General features: G+C 34.4%; 1 protein-coding gene across 9 annotated transcripts in view; it reads left to right on the top strand.

The window, feature by feature from the left end:
- The window catches only part of SCN1A (sodium voltage-gated channel alpha subunit 1), a 127,903-nt gene that overhangs the window by 51,142 nt on the left and 51,850 nt on the right, over positions 1 to 24,911 (top strand). For 6 of the 9 annotated variants that reach the window (XM_040971665.1, XM_040971667.1, XM_040971668.1 and 3 more), the window contains exons 2-7: positions 5,035 to 5,347; positions 17,185 to 17,303; positions 19,473 to 19,562; positions 21,142 to 21,270; positions 22,888 to 22,979; positions 24,214 to 24,483. In XM_040971665.1, coding sequence (XP_040827599.1) covers positions 5,084 to 5,347; positions 17,185 to 17,303; positions 19,473 to 19,562; positions 21,142 to 21,270; positions 22,888 to 22,979; positions 24,214 to 24,483 — 964 coding nt within the window. In that variant the 5' untranslated portion in view covers positions 5,035 to 5,083. Of the gene's footprint in view, positions 1 to 5,034; positions 5,348 to 17,184; positions 17,304 to 19,472; positions 19,563 to 21,141; positions 21,271 to 22,887; positions 22,980 to 24,213; positions 24,484 to 24,911 lie in introns of those variants that run through there. The other 3 variants (XM_040971669.1, XM_040971670.1, XM_040971671.1) reach the window with 1 other exon arrangement.

The following is a 24,911-nucleotide window of genomic DNA, read 5'->3' as shown; positions in this document are numbered from 1 at the left end:
AAAGTGTCAGCAGAAAAAATAGGAGGAAATTCTACCAGGGAGTTCTCTACCACAATACTTATGATCACCCTTTCATCAAAGAAATAATGTCATGGACATTGCAATGGGAAATCACTAGGCCTCCACCTTGCATCCCAGACTAGCCTTATTCTGTCTTCTTCCTTTTTTATTCTAATGTTAAGTATCATTAAAGAGTCCCCAGTTTTCTTTGAGCAATTTTGCTTGAAATTAACATTGTTAAGTTATGAGGTCCCGTTTTTCTGGATGCAATGACTGAAATCATTGCATATGAAATGTCTTGAAATTGATGATGTTTATGTTGAGATATAGTTCACATTTTTTATTTTCACTTTTGTATTTTTCCATAAACACTTTGAAACTTTGTATCTGTTTATGTTTTATTTAAGTTTACAATACTGTTTCATAAGTACCAGAAACAGGAAGCTACTGGCTTGGAAATTAAGAAATAAAATTTCTGATACCTGGTGTATTACTGAGAAGCTGTGAGGCCTTGTAGAAATCACATTTATTCTGGAAGCAGGAAGCCAATAAATTCAAATAAATTAGTTATGGTTGATCCAGTTTATGTTTTATTTAAAAAAGGAAGGATGGATTATATAACCACTAATTTAAAAATAAATGATTGATTTGGAGGGCTGAATGACAGAGAGGGAGTGGTTAAAAGACACAGATCTTCTATTTCCTGATTCATTCCCCAAATAGCTGCATAGCTAAGCCAGAAGCCTGGAACTCAATCCAGTTCTCCCATGTGACTGACATGTATTCAAGTACTCAAGCTGTCATCTCTTCTCTCCAAGTGCATTAGGCAGCAGCTGGATCAGAGCCAGAGTAGTCAGAACTCAAAAAGGCAAATCCAGAGTAGCAGCCTAAAGATGCTCTAGTCTGGCCACTGCTCTTCAATGTTTCTTTCAATGCTACTGACTTAAATTTTTCCTGTCAGATGATATCATGTCTTTCATTTGTTTTAATACATTCTAAAACAATTATTTTCAATTTCTCTACATTAGTTCATATTGGTTATACTATTGCAATTATTTTGCTAAGCTTTTTTTTCCACTCAAAAGCTGTATTTCGGTGTTAGCTGCTACTTTTGCTGTCCTCACAGTCTCTTGGTTCCATTTCACTTCTCTTTGTGATTTTTCCCTTACCTTGTAGGAATTTTCTAGCCACTTGGTTTGCATTTTTAGTCATCTGAAACTTTCAAACATTTTTCTTTCCACTATTTTGTTGTCAACTTATTCTCAACATTTTTTTTAAAGATTTATTTATTTTCATTACAAGGTCAGATATACAGAGAGGAGGAGAGACAGAGAGGAAGATCTTTCATCCAATGATTCACTCCCCAAGTGACCGCAACAGCCAGGGCTGTGCCGATCCGAAGCCAGGAGCCAGGAGCCTCTTCCAGGTCTTCCAGGCGGGTGCAGGGTCCCAAAGCTTTGGGTCATCCTCAACTGCTTTCCCAGGCCACAGGCAGGGAGCTGGATGGAAGTGGAGCTGCCGGGATTAGAACCGGCGCCCATATGGTATCCCAGAGCATTCAAGGTGAGGACTTTAGCCGCTAGGCCATGCCGCCAGGCCCAAGATTAGTGCAACACCCCCCATCCGGGAATTGAACCCTGGTCTCCCACGTGGCAGGCGGGGATACTAACCATTGTACTAATGAGGAGCCATCAACATTTAAAATTGTTAATATTCTTTCAGATTTGTTATCTATTAATATACAATCCTTATGATTTTTCTTTATAATTATAGTAAGTTCTCTTTCATTTTATCTAATTGTCCATTCATGTTCATTGTGAAAATATGACCCTCTCTTTGACATCTTTTTCCAATAGGAAAGTTTTGCTGTCTTTTCTTTAGTCCTTTGTCTCAAAGATACACTTAAATTATGGTTGCATATAAAGAGAATGCTGAAGCCCAAACTAGAGTTTCTCTGAGACATGCTTCTCATAGCTTTAGGATGAAGAGATAACATTCTTTTTCTTATGTAAGTTATGGAAAAGTCATGATTTGCCACCATATTTTTCAGCAGAAGAGTATAGATTTCAAATGTATTTTTAGAACATGTTTTCATAATATTACTGAGAAATTACTTCTTAATCTTTGAATATTTTAAATATTTCATGAGTAATTTATGCACTATGTTCTGTAACAATGGGGCTTTTCTTATAATTAATCAAAGGTTTGTTTTAGGTAGTATATTAATATAAGATCCACTTAGAGTTGAAGAAACATTTCTATGAGTCTCAGTATGATACACTTAAACATTGAATTAAATTGTTTATATAATAATGTCATTCCTGTATCTGCAGTTATTAATATATACATACACATTTGCATTTTGCATTTGTCCTTGTAAAATATGGACTACTGCTGGAAAATAGAAGGCTTTTAGCTCTTTCGTGTTCCATGCACACAAACTTCATTGTCAATGTCACTTCCGTTGAAAGGCAGATATTGTCCTCAATGGTCACCTATATTTAAAACATATCTACATATAAGATCTAAACATATTCATCTTAAGGACAATGCTCAAGCTGTGAATGGGAAAGATGGAACCAACCAGTTAGATATGGATATATCAGATAAATAAATGCAGACAAAAGAAAGTAAAAGTCTTCATGTGTTATAAAAGCGGTCTTTAGAAGACAAATAAATTAGAGCGAGATAAATAAAAAACATTAAAGAGGCAAATCATTCAAAGATCTATTCACTGTAACCACAGAGTGGTGTACATAATTCCACTTCAAAGATCTGACTGTGCCATCTGCACACTAAGTAAAATAGCACAGAATTCATAGAACTAACATGCTGGGAAACGCAAAGATTAAAGCACAGGAAAATACACCTTTCTCCACTTCTAACCCTAACAGTCAAGAGCAAGATTATGTATAGGGACAGAACGTCTAGAGATGAAAAAAAAAAATAGGTAGATATAGTCATGATGTGCTGAACTCCATCACCTTCAAAGAGAAAACTGACTTCCGTGTTCTCAAGAAAGAGATTTTAAGAAACAATTCCTATTGGATCCTAAAGGAAATAAAAATAAATTTCAAAATTCAGAAAAGTTATTAACTATATAATGTGATCAGACTAAACGTAAATTGAGATGATGTTTCTAGCACTTGGGAAAATTTTTAAAGTTCCCTTAAACAGCTTTTGTAGTGAACAAAATTTGAAACTAACACTTAAATCCTGTCAGGCTATTTTTGTTGATCAGCCTTTGCATATGAAATGTCATTGGCCTAGTTCTAAAACTTTTTTGATTGTTTTTGTGAACTATTTTAGGGAATTTAAGGAGATTTGATTTCTTTATGATATTACAATCCTTACCAAGGATAGGATGTGGTTCTCAATCCACTTTTGTTTATTTTGAGGTTTACTCCAAAAAAAAGTTTTATTGCTCACATTTGTATTTAGCAACATTTTTTCCATTGTCTCTTTCTCCATTAAATAAACTTATTTCTTACTTTTATTTTTATGTCACAAGACTGAGCTGAAGATACAACAATGCTCATATGCAAATATGCTCCTCCACATACATACATAGTCTCTCCCACCATCAGCAGAACCACAGCACTACATTTGTCACAATTAAAGATCTCGCATTGAAGCCTGATGACCTCCCTAACCATATTTTTAATTTAGGAGTCACTCTTGATATTGTATATTCTATGGGATTGAATACAGGTGCAATGATGTGTATCCAGTATACAATATCACACAATGTAATTTCACCAATGCAAAACTCTCCTCATCCTAAACCCCGACAAACACTTCTCTTTTTGACTATATTCAGTGCTTTGTATTTATGTTATGGGCTTGAGATCACATACATTTGAAATTCTTCCATGTCCTTTTGTGACTTGATAGTTAATTTCTTCTGGATTCTATGGCAGAACTATGGCTTGAATCATCAGAAAGTGCTGAACGTTCTCAACTACCTATATGATTTTGTCTCCACATCAGCAGAGAATGGGAGCTTCTCCCGCTCTGTGTCCTCACCAACATTTAATATCGTCAGTGTTTCAGACTTCGGCCATTCTAATATTTGTGTAGAGTATCTCATAGCTAGTTTAATTTGCATTTCATCACAGGTGCAGCAACTTCTCATATGCTTATTTGTAGCTGATATTTCTTTAATGAGTATCTGCAGAATCCTTAACAAAGTTTTATTTAGATTGGTCATCTTATCAGCGAGGTGAGATTTGTCTATTTTAAAAGGAATGATATTTGTCAAAACATATTTCAAAAAACATTTCTTGCCAATATGTGGCTTGTTGACAAATCATGTGAGCCTATTTCTGGGGTCTCTATACTGCTCACTTTAAGTATTTTTCTATTTTTTTCCCCAGTATTACACTGTTTTGATTACTGCAACTTCATAGTAATTCTTAAAATTGGGGTTTTGTCAATCTTGCAGGTTATATACACCAAATTTGCAATTAACTATATCATAGCTTGCAAATCTTAATGAATGAATACAGTATTCAAATAAAATCTATGTCAAGTATCTATGAAAATGTAAGTTCATGTTAAACATGAGCTCATTTAAATCAAATCACTTGGAATTTGGCCTCTGGCACCAGAACATGTCTCCTTTGACTATACAGAAGTAAATAATTCAGCAAAAATCCTCATATTGTTTGGTACTATAAGACCAGAACAGCAAAAATTGCATTATCGTTTTAGTGCAAAGAGATGGTTTCAGTTTCTGTAGAGCTGACTGGTGAACAGCCCTGCCGTGATCAGTGATTAGCGCATTGAACTTTGATTAGGGTACATTGGAGCCATTCTTTTCATATCCTATATTAGTCAAACATAAGAAGCAATCAACATTGGGTGCTTTATAATACTCCACAGGGAATAATACGTTGTTAGGAATTTCATTTTAAATTACAGGGAAAATAAACATTTGAAGCCTCTATTTCATTTTCCGTGAAAATAGTTTTTATTATTAACATCATCTCTTGGTCTTCTCCTTAAGATGTCTGCATTCTTTTCTTTGTTTAGGACTTTCATATACAGAGTCGATGGTAATTAAGATGTGCAGGATGACAAGATGGAGCAAACAGTGCTTGTACCACCAGGACCTGACAGCTTCAACTTCTTCACCAGAGAGTCTCTTGCAGCAATTGAAAGGCGCATTGCAGAAGAAAAGGCTAAGAATCCCAAACCAGACAAGAAAGATGATGATGAAAATGGCCCAAAGCCAAATAGTGACTTGGAAGCTGGAAAGAACCTTCCATTTATCTATGGAGACATTCCTCCAGACATGGTGTCGGAGCCCCTGGAGGACCTGGACCCCTACTATATCAATAAAAAAGTGAGTGTTTATTATCAGGCATATTTTGCTGCTACTTGCCTGCTGCATACCTGGAACTGTTGCACTACCAACATGTGTTGAATTAGTGCAATTATTTTAGTATCCTTCTGTTTAAGAAATAGAAAATATGTACCATTTTTTGCATATACATGAGAAATAAATCAGTTACAACAAAGTTGTCTCCAAAGCACCAATACAGGCTATTCTATTAAGCTAAAAAAAATTCTTGCAGAGATCAAATTTCTATATAATTTTGTGTACTTTTTGCTTTGGAAATTACCTTGAATTATAGACTTCAGAAAATATAATTATTAATTTATCATGAAAAAAACCCTGATGCCGCAGGAAATTGAAAAATCCCAAGTTTCTTAACCATGTTATAGATGATAAGTTATTAACTTCCAAATTTTTCTCAGGTTAAAAAATTTCCACATAAACTAGAGTTTTACAAATTGTTTGGTCATTTGGTAAGAATATGCTGCCATTGGTAATAATTAACAAAATGTAATAGTCTGAGGAACTTATCAAAAATATTTGAAAGCATGCATTTACTGTTTCTATGTTTGATATGAACTCCTTATACTAAGCATCGAACTTTGCATTATAATCCTGGTTTCATAAAACCAAGAAGAAAAGCAGAGGAAAAAGATAAAATCCAACATTATTGTTGATGTTATATTTAGTTGATGATTTCAATGAATTGTCAACTTTTTATTATCCTTTTAACCTAACACAATATATTTCTGAACTCTGGATGGAATGAAAGAACTCAAAGGTTTTAAGGAAGCAAATAAATTTTTAGTAGGATATGGGCCTTAGAAAACTGCTAAAATGTTGGAGAACTGGTTGCTGATTTAGTTCCTTGTGAAGTTACACTTTGCCAAATGCACACGGAAGTTTTTGCAATCTTACTGTGTGGATGTAAGGCAATTTTGAAACTATGAGTGACTGCTAGAGTTTATGAATTTAAATTTTTGCACAAGGATTACAAACCCTACAGTTAGTTTTATTTTTGACATTTTAGCCTAACACTTTCCTATATGACAAATGCAGTTTTCCATTTTATGATAAATGAAGTGACAAAAATCATTTCCACAATTAACAATAGTAATAATTTTCATAAAATTATTTTTATTTTGTTTAGCTTTGCTTTTTATCGCATTATTATCAAATTGTAAGGAGTTAAGTGATACTATTCCTCTCAGGACAGTCATCTAAGTTACAATAGTTGCACTTAATCATTAAATCAGGTCTTGAAAATTAATTTAATATGTGATCTGAAAAGCCAAAGCTCAAGTCAGTGCTCCCACAGAAATTCACCCATGCCACAAAACCTATTGCTTTATTTACAGCCACTGAATGCATCCAGTCTATTCAGACACTTCCCTTTCTATGGGTAAGTGGACTGCACCCTCAGAAGGCTTTCTCCAACCCACACCTCTCTTTGGTCATCTCCATCTAAAACTTATCAAGCCACCCAGAATCTGTTTCTCCAACAGAGATGAAATCTGGCATCCTAGTTCTTGGGCTTTACCCTTAGTTATGAAGCAATAAATAGTTCAATATTGAGAAGTTCAAGCATCACATGTTGACCAGCATAATGATTCTTCATGTGGCAACCAGAACTTTCAATCAATCTTTTAAATTAAAGACCTTCAAAGAGATAAGCATCATTGCTTTGAGTGAATGTTCCCAAACAAAGCAGTTTGTGATGTTTATCATGAATTATATATGAAACAAAGGAAAATAAAAATTGTGCAGACCTTTTCAAAATAGGTAAAGGTCTTACAACTGAAGGTGAAAGACAAGATGAAGTGACTTGCTAGCCAGATTCCAGGGCTGACCTAGCACTTGAGAATTTTGTCAAACTCACATTTGAACTTGTATTTACTGTATTCTACATTATCTGTAAAGACACATTGTGGATGGAAGAGAAACATTTTGGAATTTTGGAACAAATTACAATGTGCAAGTAGAAGAACTTAATAAGTATAATATTGTTATCAGAAAAAGGTTTTCCCCAAGGTTTGAATATTCTTGGTTTTCCTACTGAGCAAACATCAAGCAAATCATAACACAAGTCACTCAAGAGCAATGCAGTTTTGAGGAAGCTGATATACTGAAAAAGTAACATGGCATTTTAAGAACACATGATTTCCCTATGTTAAATCCCATCTTTTCATTATGCTTTAAGAGTTCCGTAAGATGTCTAGTTAACTGTTTCTAGTCTAAAATGCTCATAACCGGATTCATTATTGAGGAAAAGCATTAAGTGCTGAGTAAATTTGATTAAAAGTTGAATATTTTACAAACTCTCAACCTTCTAAAATCTGATCCTTTAAATCTTTGTCATAAATTTTACTTTAGTGGCTTGGTATCTGATATTGGCAGAGTGATATTCTTTAAAACAATGGGATACATCCATACAGTATTTTTGGTACAGGCAATGCATTTAATGGTGATAATACCAGCTGCGAAAAAAAAAAGCTTCTTAATTCTTTACACTCATATTCAAGATTTGTTTGCCAGAGTGAATTGGAACATGCAAACTTCAGTTAGGGCAGTGGGTTTTTAAGGTCGAGTTTCGAAATAGTTTTTAGTGGGCTATTTGTACCAATATACAAAGCTTCTTTCTTTTAGAGTATTGTGTAGAATTAATAGAGCTGACCCCTAGAACATTTGTGCTTACTGTAATGCAGGACTTGAGTGGGCATTTTGTGACAAGTGGATGATCTGTAAAAAACATAAATTATTGTGTTAATATTTTTGATTCTGGGAGGTCAAGATAAAGGTGCTGTCCCCTGAAAGCGATTTCTTGCTACATCATCATGTAATGGAAGGCATGAGAGCCAGAAGATCAGACCAGGAGAGAGCAGCCTTGCAGAGAACAAGCAGAAAGACTGGCAGAACGCACACTTTTTCATAACTATCTTTAATCCTGCTTCTAATAATTTTAGTATGGCAGCTGAATCCCAACGTGAGTTTTGAAAGGTACCAATATTCAAATTGGAGCACATAGGAGTACCTTAGAATCCATTCCTTCTGTTTAATTCTTAAGGCCAGTTGTAAGCTTGCAAGGAATGTGTATGACTAGAGGTGACAACACTGCACCGAAACAGTCTGATATTTCACAAAGACAATGTCAGTGAGCTTGTGGAAATGTCACGGCTGATGGTAAGTGTTCTGATGGCATAAGTCCACATATTTTTATCCTCATTGCCCCAGTTTAAGATATTCAAGTTTTATGATAATCAAATTTCTACTAAAGCTGTTAAAGTGTTTTGGCCACAATTGGTAATATTGCAATCGTAACTGAGGACATGGTGGCAATCGCTGCTTGAAATTCATAATGTATGGAAGCATCAGTCTTCATCTCTATATTTATTAATCCTTCACAAGTCCAAGGTAACAATTATGTTTTATTTTTTTTACAATGCCACAAGAAGGCCAAGTTAACTCTGCTTGCAGGGTTTTCAGAACATTTGCAAATGTTTAATTCTCTTTGTTTATTTATTTTTAATCATGTAGCATGGATGACTTTAGTTTGAGAACGCTTCTTTTCTGTAAGAGGATCTTTTTTTTTTTTTCACAGTTTCCTTTCATAGCTTCAGTTGATTTTACAGCATTTGGCTGTACATTGAAATTCTGTGCCCACTCTGTATTACAGAAAACTTTTCTCCAATTCTTGAAATTACAGATGAGTCATTAGTACCATAGCAGGAAATATCCATCTGACAATATGGCAATTTACTGGAAATAGAATGAGAAGCTTTGGGTATCCAGTGACAACAGATATACTAACTAGTTATTGGACACAGACATAATCATTTTTAAAACATACTTTTTCATTTTTTCACGGGCCACTTACAAAATTAAAATTCTATCAGTTCCCTTTATATGAGAGCTGTCTGAGGAACCCTGAACTCCTTGCCTGGTCTGTCATTGCCATAGCAATTATTAGTGGTTAAGTGGGGTGGAGAGCTGTTGGTCATGTTTCCAATTGTAGAACTACTAAATAGAAGAATAAATGATAATCAAAAGCTTATGAGTCTTTGCAATGCCATAGGAAAGCCTTTAATTAACAAATGTTCTTTGAATATTATAGATTCCGCTCACCAGGTCCTCTCTTGTTTTAGACATTGTAGTTTGCTTTCTGATTTTTCACTCCTTCTCACTCTTTCTTTCACTTTCATCTCTTTGTCATTACCCAGTCTGTTTCAGAAAAAGTTTCAATATTATGATTTTAGTAATAAAATGATTGTTAGAATTTATCAAATACTGATTATACTAAGAGATCCCTTATGCGGGGGAGACCAAAATCTAAAAAAAAAAAAATGATATTTTTCTTAGGAATGAGTGACGCATATGTGATTTTAGCATCAAAAGATCTGGTAACAGTCCTAATTGACATCATCAGGATGGTCTTTTTTCACTTTGATTCTGCTTTTCTGTCGACCTCATTTGCAGGGTGGTTATCCCTTAAGATGGCAGAAACAGCCAACTGCAGCACTAAGTCAACATACAACACCCTGAAAAATCACACGAAAAAGAGCTCATATTTTCTTCAAAAAGTCCCGCAAAAACCTGAAAATGGCAGTAAACAGGTTCCATGTCCTTCATCGAGCCATGCAGTAACTGCCCTGTGGCCAACTGATGGTTTCACGGGTTAGATTAGTGTCATATATTGACACATATTGCCAAGAGCTTGGTCAGCTCCATCCAAGTCACAGTGGCCTACAGGAAGCATAGATGTTTCTGCATGTGTATATTTTTGAACTAGATATATAGGCACACAATTAAAATATATTCATAATTTTGGTTATGTAAGGCTTGAGAATTCACTAAGGACATGAATACATTTTATTTCATTTCAAATGAAAAACGAAACTGTGACTCTGAATTGATTATTTTATCATCTTTTCTCTTGAGCTAGAGAAATTGAAGAGGAATACTTTGTTCATAGTTCCCATACAGCCAGTTTATAATCTGTTCTTTCCAAAGAAAAATCAGCTACATCAAAGTAACCAGATACATGATACACACTGATAATACGTGACTGAAATATATTTCACCTCCACATTTTATCATTTGAATTATGATTGTGGTGATTCGTCTTTCGGAGTACCGATGGAGCATCTAGTGCCCTGCCTGATGAGAATGTGTCTAGGCATATTCAGTGAGGTCATGTTCTTCACTAGTCCCAACTCCTATTCCACACTACTGAAAACATGGCAGCATGCAAATGCAATCTTTCAGGTTCTTCTGTGGTTTAAATTATTCTCTTTTCAATGAAGTATCAAGTCCGCAAACAGATTTTGTTGGGCTTATTCAATATTGTTTAAAATTTTGAATTATTTTAAAATGTTTATTCCAAGAGATCTCTTTATCTTGCCATGTACCCACATAATCACACATATTTAACATTTCTCTCAAAACATCAGATTTCTCATCATCAACATGTAGGATATCAATGAGCAGGCTCAATGATCTCCTAACCTCTGTGCGGTTCCAATTCAATTCAAGGGTTGAGGGCCATATCATTATTTAGGTGACAGTTGGCTCACAGGTACATTAAGTGTCTTTTGTCGTTCTTTAAACAGAGCATCTTTACTTTTTTATTTTAATCATCCTAAAATGAAAAAAAAAATTGGTAAGACTAGGAGAAGAAAACCTGCAAGAAAACTTTTCATCCTGTAGTGAGTCAGAAAAGGAAAGAAACTTTGGCCAGCATCCACAAGTTAAAAACAAATGTAGGACGTAGGTGAAGCCACTTAGAGAATCCTGAGGCAGAAACAGATTTAGATGCGATGAAATTCAGAATGAGAAATGTCCCCCAAAATGTATACTGCCAGGAATCTCTCTCTGGCCTGCTGCTCTGCACACTCCGAATTCTGAAGCATCTTCTTGCTGTCTCTTTATTCTGCCCTTGTTTGCAAGAACCTCTTGATAGCATCTTAGATCTAGTAGCATTCATTTCCACTTTTGGACAGTGGCTGATCCAACTCAGAATCCATTTTTATTTTCAGGGTGACACTGTCTCAGACTGGTGGTCAAGTTCCACAGTGCCATTAATTCAGCATTGTACTTCCTTAATAGATAAACTTTTGGCTCTGGAAATTTGCATGTGATAGACACATTTTTCTCTGCCAGAAATTTTGTTCAAAGTTCCAAGCAATTGACTTCTAAGTGAGTTTTTGGAACACTACTGATGTACAGGTTGAAAATTCTCTGTGTTTTAAACTTTGTGGCTAAAGGATAAACTACCCACCAGTAATATATTCAAAATGTTTTATATTGAACATCATTATAGCTCTATTTTGTTTATCTCTTCTTGTCTTTACCACTAGATTTACTTTAAATAAAGAAAGGTATAATAAATTTGGAATCAGTTGTATTAATTGGCAATTTTCTGACAGATTCTAGGTGAAACATCAATTTAGAGTTTATATATAAACTTTGTATTTTCAGGAAAATGTCCTCTAGATTGAACTAAAAGATAAGATAATGGAGATACTTACAAAAGAAAATAGAACTTTGGATTCTTCAAGATCTTGAAATAAACTGTAAACTATAAGCTTTTTATAAATCCAGAGGAAAGCTAAATTAATAAATAGTAACAAATACAGTTTCATAAATAGCAGTTTCTACCAGTTTACTAAAGCAATGATATTTCAATATGATATATATGTATATATGTATTTTTTTCCTGAACACAAAAAACAATCTCTATAAGGTATATTAGCATACTAGTAATTAACTACTCTATGTAACATGCATCTTTACTCCTGATCAATAGTAGGATATTTATTTTAAGTTTTATTCTTTTTTTTTTTTTACTTTTACATTATTTTTTCCCTTTTCCTCTACTTGCTATATTGTGGTACTTTTATATATTGGAAAGTTAAGCTTTTTAATGAATGATTATGCTATTATAATAACTTGGGAAAAATTAGAGAGAGTTACAGGGAGACAAGAGTGAGAGAAGGGAAAAAGGAACTGTTAACAGTCTAGATCTCTAACATGAAAAATGTGAAATCTATTCATATTACATAAATTTAAAATAACAATTAAAATTACATTATATTTTTATTAGACAGTGCTGGCCCTATTAAATGCTCCACTGATTCCCCTAATTTTCTCCTAGCAACGTTAATTGTATATAGGTAAGCATTTTTGGGTTTTAGAATTTCTTCAGTTATGGCATACATGCCTTTATTTTGTTTACAATACAAAGCTTTGTAAATATTTTACTCAATAGTTAACACAGACATTTTCAGTGAAATCAATATTTTGAAGTATCTACAATGCTCACATATACTATCAACTAGTCACATAGCTGCACAATGAATGCTTCCTGACTTTGGAACCCACGTATGAAGAATTAGTTACAAGCACAGACAGCCTCTGTGGGAGTTTTTACTGTCTTACAAATACATGTTTTTGTGATCTTTTCATATAGGAAATCAAGTTTCTAATTCAGCATCAATTGCCTGTTTTAGAGGTTGTTCTCAGGCATGAAATAATTTTTCATATATTAAGATCATCAAATGAATTTCTTACCATTCCATAAAACTGTAAGAAAGGCATTTATTTTGATGTTTTAACAAATTAAAACAGAAAATAAATCTTAACAGTCATAAATGCAGATGAATTCTATTGAAGGACGAACTGCTGATGTTAACATCTGGGGGAAGTCATGTCTATGTTTGTATCAGATTTTTATCATAAACAGAAGCCCATATCAGTTATTTGCTATTTATCTGCCTTTTCTCCTTCACCTTCAGTTTTGAACTTCTGTTTTTATAATGAAGCTACTTAATGCAATAGCAATTGTTCCATGGAGTTGTTAATAGGGTTTGGCTAAAATAATTAAATTTGAGAATCTCAGGACTTATACTAAACCATTCAGTACTCTTAAAAAGTAAAAAAATGAATTGAACAATTCATAAATCTTGTTTAAAACCATAACAGATTTATTTATGCAGTGTGCAGTATAGCAATATCTACCTAGTATATGGAGATTTTTCTTATGTGTAAAATAGGGAAGGCAAATAAAAAAAATACTTCAAATGGTTTTTTGGAATTGAAGGATAAGTTTATTTTGGCATAAACTTTTTTTAAATCCAAACAAAATTTTTCATAAAATATACTTTCATGTACTCTTTGATGTCCTTCATGTATACATAATTGAAAATATTTTTTGCATTAAAACAGGCTGATCTGATTGTTTTCCATGACTTTTGAAGTACCTTGTTCTCCCTGCTTATATGTTACATAGTTATTTAACTAGTTCCACAGTGAAGCAGTGTTCATTTGTGATTCTTTTTCCCTTCAACACCATTTATACCAATATTTGAAGAAACATGTTATCTGAAGGTCTTTCAAGGCAAGTATTCTTTTTTCAGTTCTAATACCAATTAACTATATGACCTCTTTACTGTGCAAGCAAATACACAGAGGTCAGACACAGAGAAAATGCATCAGATCTGTTGCAAATAATAAATTTGAATTTTGAAATGAAATCTACTTGCTGATATAAAAATAATAATATATTAAAAATCTACATATTGAGCTATTTCAAAATTCTGGATACTTTTGCTTTTTGGAGAGACAACTTAAAAAAACTCAGAAAACTTTAAAATCTCACATATGTGGTTAATACATAAGTACATATGCAACGTCCTTACAGAAGAGATCCTGTAAAAAGTGGTCATTTAATGCCTACCTGATTGTCAGCTTCCTGATTATCTCTGGCAAGGACAGCATGGTCTTTTGTATGCATTATGAGAAAGGAAAGCAACACTAACGTGGTATGCAGTAAAACCTCACTAGTTCAATGTTTAAATTCAAAATTGCAGACATTTACAATGTACACATAAATCTTGTAAACATCAAATTTTAAGAAAATCTACCTATACGCTTTTAATTTTATATTCTAGGAAGACATCCTACAATGAGCCAAGTTTCTGAGGCTTAGACAATTGAAGATTAGGTCCCTTTGCCTTTAACTTCTGTGTCAGAGTGTCATGTCCAAGGACCTGTAGGCTATGGAACTGAGTATCAGCATTACAGATGCAGTGCCTTCATTAAACACTCTGCTCAGCTCATCCCTCCATCATCACTCTGACCAGCTTCCCAGTTTTGCTGCTCCTTTTCTGTTGCTTCTCAAAGCAGACTATTCCATCACCACCCAACATTTTGCTTTGACTCTTCTAGCTTTCTTTTGTTTTTTCCTCCCCATCTCCATCTTTTCTCTTACTCATTTATTACCATTGTACAGGGTTGGGGTTAGAGAGTGCCAAGGAGCCAGAGTCACAGGATGTCTTTTCTAAACGTGTGATCTCATCTTCTCAACAACAATATGGTTATTTCCCCTGTCCTTGACTTACAGTCAGGCATCTTAACAGGCCTCACTTTCAAGCCCATGACTTCTCTCCTTCCATCACCAGTACCCATTGCAAAATTAGCTTAGAACATTAAAATGCATTTTCTGTGTTGTAATTTTCCCGGTACTCCTCCATAACTCTTAATATTTTTACCATGTTTTACTAAGAGCTTATTTTTGATGAAATGAGCATATGCTATAGGTTTGGAAGGTAGATTATATTCTGTCCTGAATCAGTCACTTGGGCCTTTCCATGTCCTTGAATGCTCATATTCCCTAAGGCAAAAGCACTTTTATTGCATGTTCATATTTTATGATTATCTCACAATGTCATTTAGGGACAGAGGCGCTGAATGAATCATAGCAAAAGGCTGAGTGTTGACCACAGAAGTAGTTGTTCCTCTAGCAACTTTAGACGTATCTTTGCTCCTACAAATGAACTTTGTGGTACAATTGCCTTCTTTTTTTTTGTATTCTAGATTCAGACTGTTTCAAAGATATTAGACAGAATGCAATCAAAGGTTCGCTTAGAACATTGCTTCTCAAACTCTGTTGTAAACTCAATTTTATAAAGTGCCATAAAAATAATTTCTCTGTCTCTGTTCCTCTCCCTCCATCTCTTCTTCCTTTCCTCCCTCTTTCTGTAACTCTGCCTTTGAAATGAATAGTCTGTAAAATTTAAAATTATTACTGTTATTTTTAAAAAACTTTCCTTCCACAAAATACAAACTTTTTTTTGCCATCATTGCACTTTTCTTTTTTTCAAACATTTTTTTGTTATTATTTCAGATGATGTTTACATAGCTGATCAGGCGAAGGATTTAGGGTTAGGGAGAAGTGGGTGTGATCATTGTTTCCAAACTTTCTATTTCTTCTTCTCATTTCTGGGGGGAGGGGAGAGATAAAGCGAGAAGCCATACCCAGCCTTCCAACCATTCCAGTACCCAAGGATGGGACTGGACACCCGATATAATTCAGGTTTTCTAGACACAGTTTTTAGAAAATTGAAATGAAAAACAGATCCCAAACTACCACCCACTACCATTTCATTCTTAAATTCAAATGGCACAAATATGAGTTTTCTATATTGTCTTACTTAATTAAAAGTCCATATCTCGCTATCTTTACTTATCTCATCACAACCCAGGAATCCCTTGAAGACCAGCACAGTTCAAACCACACTTTTAAGTAGATTTAGAGTATTTCTCTCATACCAGATGGGAGATAGTAATTCCAAGCACCAACTCAGCAAATATGTTAGGGTCATTACTTGAATTTGGGGAATTTTGAAGGTAGATGGGCAAAAGAAGCAAGAAATCATTAATGCCATGGAATTTAAGTGAGGAGAATAACTGACTTTCAAAGAGGTTCAGTAGAAAATAAACATTAAGCTACTGCTTGCAGTACAGTCATGCAGTCTACTCAGGGCTGCACCTACAGCCACGCTCCTCCTCTGTCCACACATACATACACACATGCAGAGCTTCTGAAGTACTTGAAACGCATTTCCTCAAACATGATATTTCACAGAGGGAAAGGCTTTCTCCCACTCCAAACGCTGTGTGAACTATAACGAAATGCCTTCTTAAAAAAGCACTATTTCAGAATTCTTCATATACAAATGTACTTTACTTCTTAATTTTTTTTTTGTCTGAAGAGTGTCAATTAACTGCAAATACGTCTAATTTTTTGGGATAGAATTTCATTCACATTCACTAATCCTGGCTTCTTCAGGGTCTTTGAGATTGTCCTGTGTGCTAAGAAAGCACTGCCTAAGATAGGCAAGTCTGCTGGGATTAGAATCCGATGTGTCTGCTAACTGTGAAATCCCAATACAGAATTTAGCACTCCTGGTCAACACACTCTTCAGGGAATTTGGCTCTAGAAATCAAGTATTGGATTACATCCATTTAATGCAGGGATGGGTTTGGTTCAGGTTGTTTTTTACTTTATAATACTTTCAGAATGATACTGTGTATTTCATGAGCATAGATGGTAAAAGAATATTTATTTCAAAAGTAGTATCAGTTCTATTGAATGACTTTGCATCCCACAGGATTAATTTTCAAGATATCTGAATTGAGAAAACTGAAATCATTTTTAAAAGAATGTAGTATGTTAAGATTTTTAAATGAAATGAAATTTGCATCCACTTAATGAGACTTTCATTTAACTCAAACATTAATGTTAAGAAAATTAATTTTCTGGGCTACATGGGTTCGGTAAAATTACAGGTGAGTATGAGGCTAAAGGTAAGTGATGTCACTGGATTTCCTCTAGCTAGAATGAGATCCAGTGACCACTTGTCCTCATGGTACACATCCAAAGTTGTGATGGTGCTGGCTTCTCATCTAACAATGGTATAATTCATTATGACATATAACAGAAAAGAGTTACCAGAACTTACATGCTGTATCCTTTCATACTTCTATGTTGTGTTCCTATCTTACAGACTTTTATAGTATTGAATAAAGGGAAAGCCATCTTCCGGTTCAGTGCCACCTCTGCCCTGTACATTCTAACTCCCTTCAATCCTCTTAGGAAAATAGCTATTAAGATTTTGGTACATTCATATCCTTTTTCAAGTGCTTAATAACAACTCTTTGTACATAATCCACAGACGCTTTGTAGAAAATAATAAGTTAAATCAGAAAACTCCTTATTCTGTAGCTTTCATCACTGTCATTTTCCATTATCACATGACTGCCACTGGTAAAGTGTCTGATATGACATGTGTGTGTGTTTATGTGCGTAGTTTTTATCGTTCTTCTGTGAACCAAATCTTACAAATCTACCTTAATGAAACCATATTTATCTATAACATTTGCATATGAATTTTACAATTGTGTAGAGTTTGCAATGAATAAGGATAATATTAACTGAGGAATCTACTTTCAGATCACACATTAACCAGAACTACGATCTGAAATACGTTAGTATACTTTAAATCATTAAGCATATTTTCTATAAGTGATTTTCAAATTTAAGGCTATGCATTATGACTATGTCATACAAAACTGATCACATGGTAAAGACTCTGAAAGTTGATAAAAACAAATTGAGACTATTTCCAAGTAACCTTAAGAAATTTGTGTTTGGGATTTTCATCGGTATTAAACAATCTTGGTACCTAAATCCTGCTGATTTGAAGTATATATTATCAAAGAAATAAGATTATATATTTTCAAGAGCTGTTCCTATATTCTTTTTAAAATATTCTAAAATTTAAAACATCACTCTTAAAATCAAAAGCAAGAGATCTTTAGTAGTACAAGTATGCCATTATTAAGATTTTTTTAAAAATAGAAATACATCAATGATACCTACATTTGACGCAGGCAGGGACCTACAGATCAGAATGCCTGCATCCCATCTGAGTTTCAGCACAATGCCTGCCTCTGGCTCCCACTAGTGGGAACTTTGGGAAGCAACAGTGATGCTTCAAGTGCTTGGGTCTTTGCCACCCACTTTTCATATGTGGAAAATGTGGATTGAATTCCCAGATCCTGCTTAGTTCTTGATCCAGCCCTGGCTGACATGGGCAAGTGGAAAATGAACCACTGAGTAGGAACATTTCTCTATCATTACCATTCTCATATTCATTCTCTCTATCTCCCTGTCGCATTTTTACAAATCATATATACAGAAATTTTACATTTCTGCAGCTTTTTATATCGTAGTCTGTATTCTTAGTGCCATCATGTGGTCATAATGAAAACTGTCTTTTTCACACGTGGAAAATTTTTATTTGGGCAGACAACTGTACGGGAAAGACTACTGGATATGGAGGCAGGAAATGTTATGGTCTATAGCATTATTAGCATTAGGCCAAAATAACTAACTTCTCTAGAGTTTAGGCATTCTTTCTCTGATTTTTAAAATATAGTGATAAATTTAACTATGTATTAAGGTCCTTTATAGTTCCTTAATTCTGCTTTATCTTTTATATTTGTTTTAGCTACCACAGAGCATGATGAGCTAGATATAGGCACAGTCCCAAGTGTTTCATGTGTGTTAACTCATTTAATCTGCATATAAAATGCCAAAGTTTGTGTATTATTTGATCAATTACAGAAAAGTAAGTGCAGATACAGGGAGGTTAGGTGGAATAAACAGCCTGAAAGACACTCCCTGGATCACTTTACTATGTCAAATTTTAATTATGTTCATTCTTAACTTTCAAGAATGCTCACTTTTCACCTTATCCAGTCCCACTTGTACTGCGTTCTTGTGTGACATCTGTCAAAATCGAGCAACCCAATGCTTTATACCATGCTGTGCTTTGAGTGTTTTTTTCACATTAGATAACACATATTCAAGAAATTGCAGTATTCAAGATATACTCCTTTCATCAATAATTCACTACTACAGTTACCTGAACTAGTTTAAATCACTGCTTTTTTGCTCAAAAACTGTGCACCCAAGGTGACCCAAACAGTCTTCCCACTAAAATTCTCTGGGAAATAAAAAGCCTTGATTTAATAATAGCTGAAAAACAACACCTTATCCTGACATGGTACTTTATCCTATACTATCTAATTTAATCAAATCATCTTCTCTGTGAAGGTGATGTTATCACTCGTGTATTACAGATGGAAGAGCCAGATGCAGAGATTAGATGACTTGTACACAGTGTATCCCTGGGTTGTAGTTTAATAGCTGTTCAGGTTTCTCAGTGTTAGCTATATTAAAATAAGTCTTGGACTCGGTTCTTCTGTGTGTTCCTTAACAACACTCTACATTATTCAGCATGCTCATTATGTGCACTATTTTGACAAACTGTGTGTTTATGACCATGAGTAACCCTCCAGACTGGACAAAGAATGTGGAGTAAGTTCAACTTATATTTTAAATGTTCTATATAATGGTGAATATATATTTGAGATTTTGAAAATACCTTAATTTATGTTCAAACTAACACTGAAAAACATTTTTATTAAAACCATGTTTAGATAAAATGACATTCATGAGCCTGCTAATATCAGATCTCTTATCGGTCTTTCCCCTGGACACAGTGGTCACCAGAAATATATCATGCTGCAACCTTCATTGTTTTTCTTTAGGATCCATAGTGATTAAAGTGAACATGATTCAAGCAGGTGCAACAAAGAGTCAATATGATAGATCCTTGCTCCAGTTAAATTCCAGATTAATTTGATGACTTGAAAAGGGAAAATTATACACTTCATGAGAACACAAAGTTGATCTCATGAAGTTTTCACCTCTACTAGGTACATTCAGTTTACATCAGGTCTACATCATTTTAACGAGTGATCTGTATCGTAAAATGATAGCAATAATAATAAAATGTGAAAAATAAAAAAAATAAAAAAATAAAGAAAATGGGAAGATTTAATTACCAAAAAAAAAAAATAAATAAAATCCAAAATTTGAGATTGGAGAACTTGAAAATTCAATACGCTAAAGGCTAATTCGGTGAGAGTTCAGGTAGTATTTATGGAAAGCAAAGCATTGCTAATTCTATTGATGATCTGTTCTGGGGAAATCTTGGTGGATGCAGTTTGTGGTAACTCCTGTCCAGTCTTTTCAAACAAAAGCTGTTGCAGCTGGTCACACTGCCTATGATGTAATTTCTATTAGTCTGTGGCTGCTGATTCTTAATCAACTACACAGGTATCCACAAGAGTCACTGGCCTTCTCACATATTTTTAGGTTGTGCCCAATTGAAAAGTTGGGGAAATTGGCAAGTTTTTGAAAAAAAAAATTATTCAGATTTTTGCTAACATTTTGAGAAGTTAACTTTTGATGCTCCCAAGGCATCATAATACACTACTTTCCATGATCTTTTTTGCCACTCTCTTAATTGTGAGCAGATCATTTAAACTTGGTGCAAATCTTAAGTTTCTATTCTTGCAAGATATTATTCCAAATTAAATTTTCTTCTTTTATACTTTAGGATTACCCTTTTGACTTTAGTACAATCTCTTTTTTCCCAAGTAACTTAATCCAACTTATAGAATGGGAAAATAGAATTTGCTAATTTGTTCTTATTCTTAAAACAGCTTTGAAATTCAGATTTTCCTCATTGTCTTTAAAAAGAAAACCATTTTGTTTTTCATCAGTGTTGCTGTTTACTAAATTTTGTAAACTTGCTGGATAATTCTCCAGAGTCTCTATTCATTGAGGTTAATTGCAAGATATTTCTGTCTATAGCAGCATACATTCAAGTGCCATGTCGTGCTCACACGGCTCTTATAGCACTTCAAAGGCAGTTCTTTACTTGTCAGGGAATTAAACATGAATTTAGAGTTATATCAAATTCCTGGGAAAATAAAATCACCCTACCCACGTTCTTTTTTAGTATTCATCTGGTCCTGGGACTAAGGGATAAGAAGCTGACACTTCACAAAGGAAAACTCACCAATTCTTTCTGGACACTTGTTCCCAGGTACACCTTCACAGGAATATACACTTTTGAATCACTAATAAAAATTATCGCAAGGGGTTTTTGTTTAGAAGATTTTACTTTTCTTCGGGATCCATGGAACTGGCTTGATTTTACTGTCATTACATTTGCGTAAGTACTATTTTTAACATTTCAACAGTGAACCCAGCTTGGTTTTTTTTATCTGTGTTTTTGCATTTAAGGAGCAGACTTGCTACCTGTACAATATTTTCATGTGATTTACTCACTTATGTGATTGATTTTAATTTAGTACAACAGAGAATGAGGTACCATTTCTTTGTGGCATGAAGGCTGGCAAGAGTTGAGACTGTCCTTTCCACACATGAGAAATATCTGTCAGGAAAGATCAGGTATTTCACACCTTCCACAAACCTGCACTTCCCAGGATAAAAACACAAATATTTACACCATATCTCTGAAAGTGGCTTTTAAAAAACTATAGCCACAAACAATTTTACTGACAAATTTTTATCAACCTTATTCATACTATCCACTTGACAGCTTCTTTTATTAAATTGATAAAATAATTGAGAATATATAACTAACAGCAAAGTATTATGACAAAGTAACAAGAAAAGATATTTTATATATTATGTATTTATATATTAAGTGTAACTATCAAAGTAGTAATTTCATCAGTAAACTGATTTTACAAACTTTAACTGACATGCTACTTCTTTCATTTTTTCTTTTTATATCTTTCTATTTTCTGTTCTTTCACTTTTTAAATTTTAAACTCTATCTTTTCACAAACTTCTTGTCTTTATCCTCCTAGCTCTAGGTGCTCAATAATATGAATGAGTTTTGCATTTCCCTACTTTTTCCAGCAGCAAACTTTCCAAGGAAGAAACCCCCAAAATAAAATGCTATTGGAGACTAGGTGCAAAGTGGAGTGTGCAGGAAGGTGAACCAATGCCACTTGCCATCATCCTTTCTTCAGGAGCAGACTTTCCTGGCTCCTTGCAGATTTACTGTAATGGAAAGGAGGAGGAGGGGGCCCTGTTACATTTAGGTCTCCAAATACTGCCAATCTGGTCTTCATTTCGTATGTTTTCATGATAAGCCAATCCTTCATCATGCACCTGGTCACAGTTCCAAAGTGTGCATATTGGGACTTTCATTTTTCGAGAATACAATTGCAACAACAGCAAGAGAAGAAAAAGGGCCCCCATAAATATATTATCCTTACTTCACCCAACTTTCATGTAAAAGTAGGAGTAGAAAAGCTTTACCTTGACCTAAAAGCAATAAGGCAATCTATCCTTTCAAACTTAAATTTCTGTTGGGTGATTAATTTATTTTTCTTACTGTAACTCTAAAACCATAGTCAAGATCTTTTCTATCAACTTAATCTTGCTAAGTTTCATATTATACTGATAACATTGCTTTTCAAAATGACACCAGCATTCTATACTTTATGAATTTTATATTTAGTTAATAGCCTTAAATTATATGCATACAACTATTGTGACAGAGTCTAATTTCAAGTATTTATCATTTGAAATCATCAAGCAGGCCTGATGATTTGAATAATTGATTTAATTATCTAGGGATATTACAGAGTTTGTATACCTAGGCAATTTTTCTGCTCTTTGCATTTTCAGAGTCTGGGAAACTATTTCTGTAACTCCAGGTAGGAAGTAAGATGTCTAAAGCATAGGTTCCCTGTGCCGACAGGTCTTTCTCTGTGTCTTGTCATTATTTTTGTGTGTGAATCCCCTATTACAGATACGTGACAGAGTTTGTGGACCTGGGCAATGTCTCGGCATTGAGAACATTCAGAGTTCTCCGAGCACTGAAAACAATTTCAGTCATTCCAGGTGAGAGTTCAGTTAAGTAGCAAGGTTGTCTATATATAGAATCTGTTTCTTTGGTTTAATATTCAGCAATATAGAAAATTGAGATTCATTAAGACAAATGTCTCACAGGAAATTACTTTTAGTGTCCAGACAAAGGTTTCTATGGTTGGATGGTTTCTTGCAGGAGGCCGTAAAATGCTTTCTGTGTGATTTGTATTTAGCAGTGTCCTTTTTTCCCCCCATCATGCCAGTTTTGCCAAAGTTTTATTTTCTTTCCACGCTACCCATCTTTGGTTTCTTTATTATTGCAGCCTTGATGTTTATGCATATAGGATGCAAATCTTGTAAGGCATTTGCTATTGAAACTCAAGGAAATAAGATAATAAAAATTGCATGAATGAATGAAAGTGCAATTGTCTTAAAGTGCAATTGTATTCCAAACCACTTTTGGTTTATAACAAAATGGTCCTAATTATAAACAAGACTTTAAAATCTTTATCCAAATAATTTGTTATGAAATTAACAGCTAACCCTAATGAAAATATGGGATATGTTTCAATTGCAAAATGTAGAAATACGGGAACCTGAATTGTGGTGCAGAGCATAAAGCTGTGGCTTATGATGCCAGCTTCCCAAACACATGTCCCCACTGCTCAACTTCCCATCTAGCTTCCTGACAAGGGCCTGGGAGAAGTAATGAAAAATGGCCCAAGTGTTTGGGCCCCTGCATTTGCACTGGAGATCCAAAAGAAACTTCATGTTCCTGGCTTTCTTTGGCCTCACTCAGCCTATGGCAGAAATCTTGGAAGTGAACCAGCAGATGCAAGACCACTCTATCTCTCCCTGCCACTTTCCCTTTCCCACTCCTCTCCCTTTTCTCTCTTCCCCACTTCCATCTCCTATTTTTTTCTCTCTCCCTCAATCACTGCTTTCCACATCAAGAAACGTTTTTCTAAAAAGTTGAAACACAAACCAGTTTTCTTAATTTAGGCTCTGTGTATACCCTGAGTCTCTCATTCTTTTCTGTCAACATGATGGGATATTTGGATTTTCTTCTCATTGTTTGGAGCACCGTCACTGTAAGCCCTTTAGACTTCTGTGAAGGGTGGCTTTTCCACTAGCTGAAACCATTTTGGATTTAAGAGAAGAATCTAAATTTTCAAGGAAAATGTGTAAAAAGCACATAAAATCGCATGAAACAGATCTTTTTTTCAGACATGTTAAGTCTTCATAGTAATAGATTCCTTGCTTTCAGGCCTGAAGACCATAGTGGGGGCCCTGATCCAGTCGGTGAAGAAGCTCTCTGACGTCATGATCCTGACCGTGTTCTGTCTGAGCGTGTTTGCTCTAATAGGGCTGCAGCTGTTCATGGGCAACCTGAGGAACAAGTGTATACAGTGGCCTCCCACCAATGCTTCCTTGGAAGAACACAGTATAGAGAAGAATATTACTGTGGATAACAATGGCACAATCATCAATGAAACTGTCCTTGAGTTTGACTGGAAATCATACATTCAAGATACAAGTAAGAATTGTTACTTAAGTATATTCATTGTTGATCTGCCATCCATTTAGGCATTGAAAAAGTAAAAAGGATCATCTGAAAGGTTGTGATCTCAGAAAGTGACCTAAATCAAACCACTTTTAAAAACTTAAATTTTATTTGGAATTTCTTTCCTTTAGAATGTGATACATTAATCACATACTTGAAACTAATTGTAAAGAATTTTGTTATGTGCCTATATTACATCCTGTGGGAGGCAGGAGAATTCAGCCAAAAAGAATTTTTTCTGGCACCATTGGTTGGTATATGTTCTTCCTGTGATAATTATAATTATCATTGTAGATGAAATATGTTAAAAACCTTTTACATTGGAAAGTACCTACCTATGTAAGGTAACAGAAAATTTACAGGGTTTAGATGACAATAATCATAACACATGACTTCAGTGT

This window comes from Ochotona curzoniae, unplaced genomic scaffold (genome assembly GCF_017591425.1).
Source record: "Ochotona curzoniae isolate NIBS_2020 unplaced genomic scaffold, NIBS_Ocur_1.0 contig_2210, whole genome shotgun sequence".
Taxonomy (NCBI): Eukaryota; Metazoa; Chordata; class Mammalia; order Lagomorpha; family Ochotonidae; genus Ochotona; species Ochotona curzoniae.
This window is presented reverse-complemented; position numbering and strand designations above follow the sequence as displayed.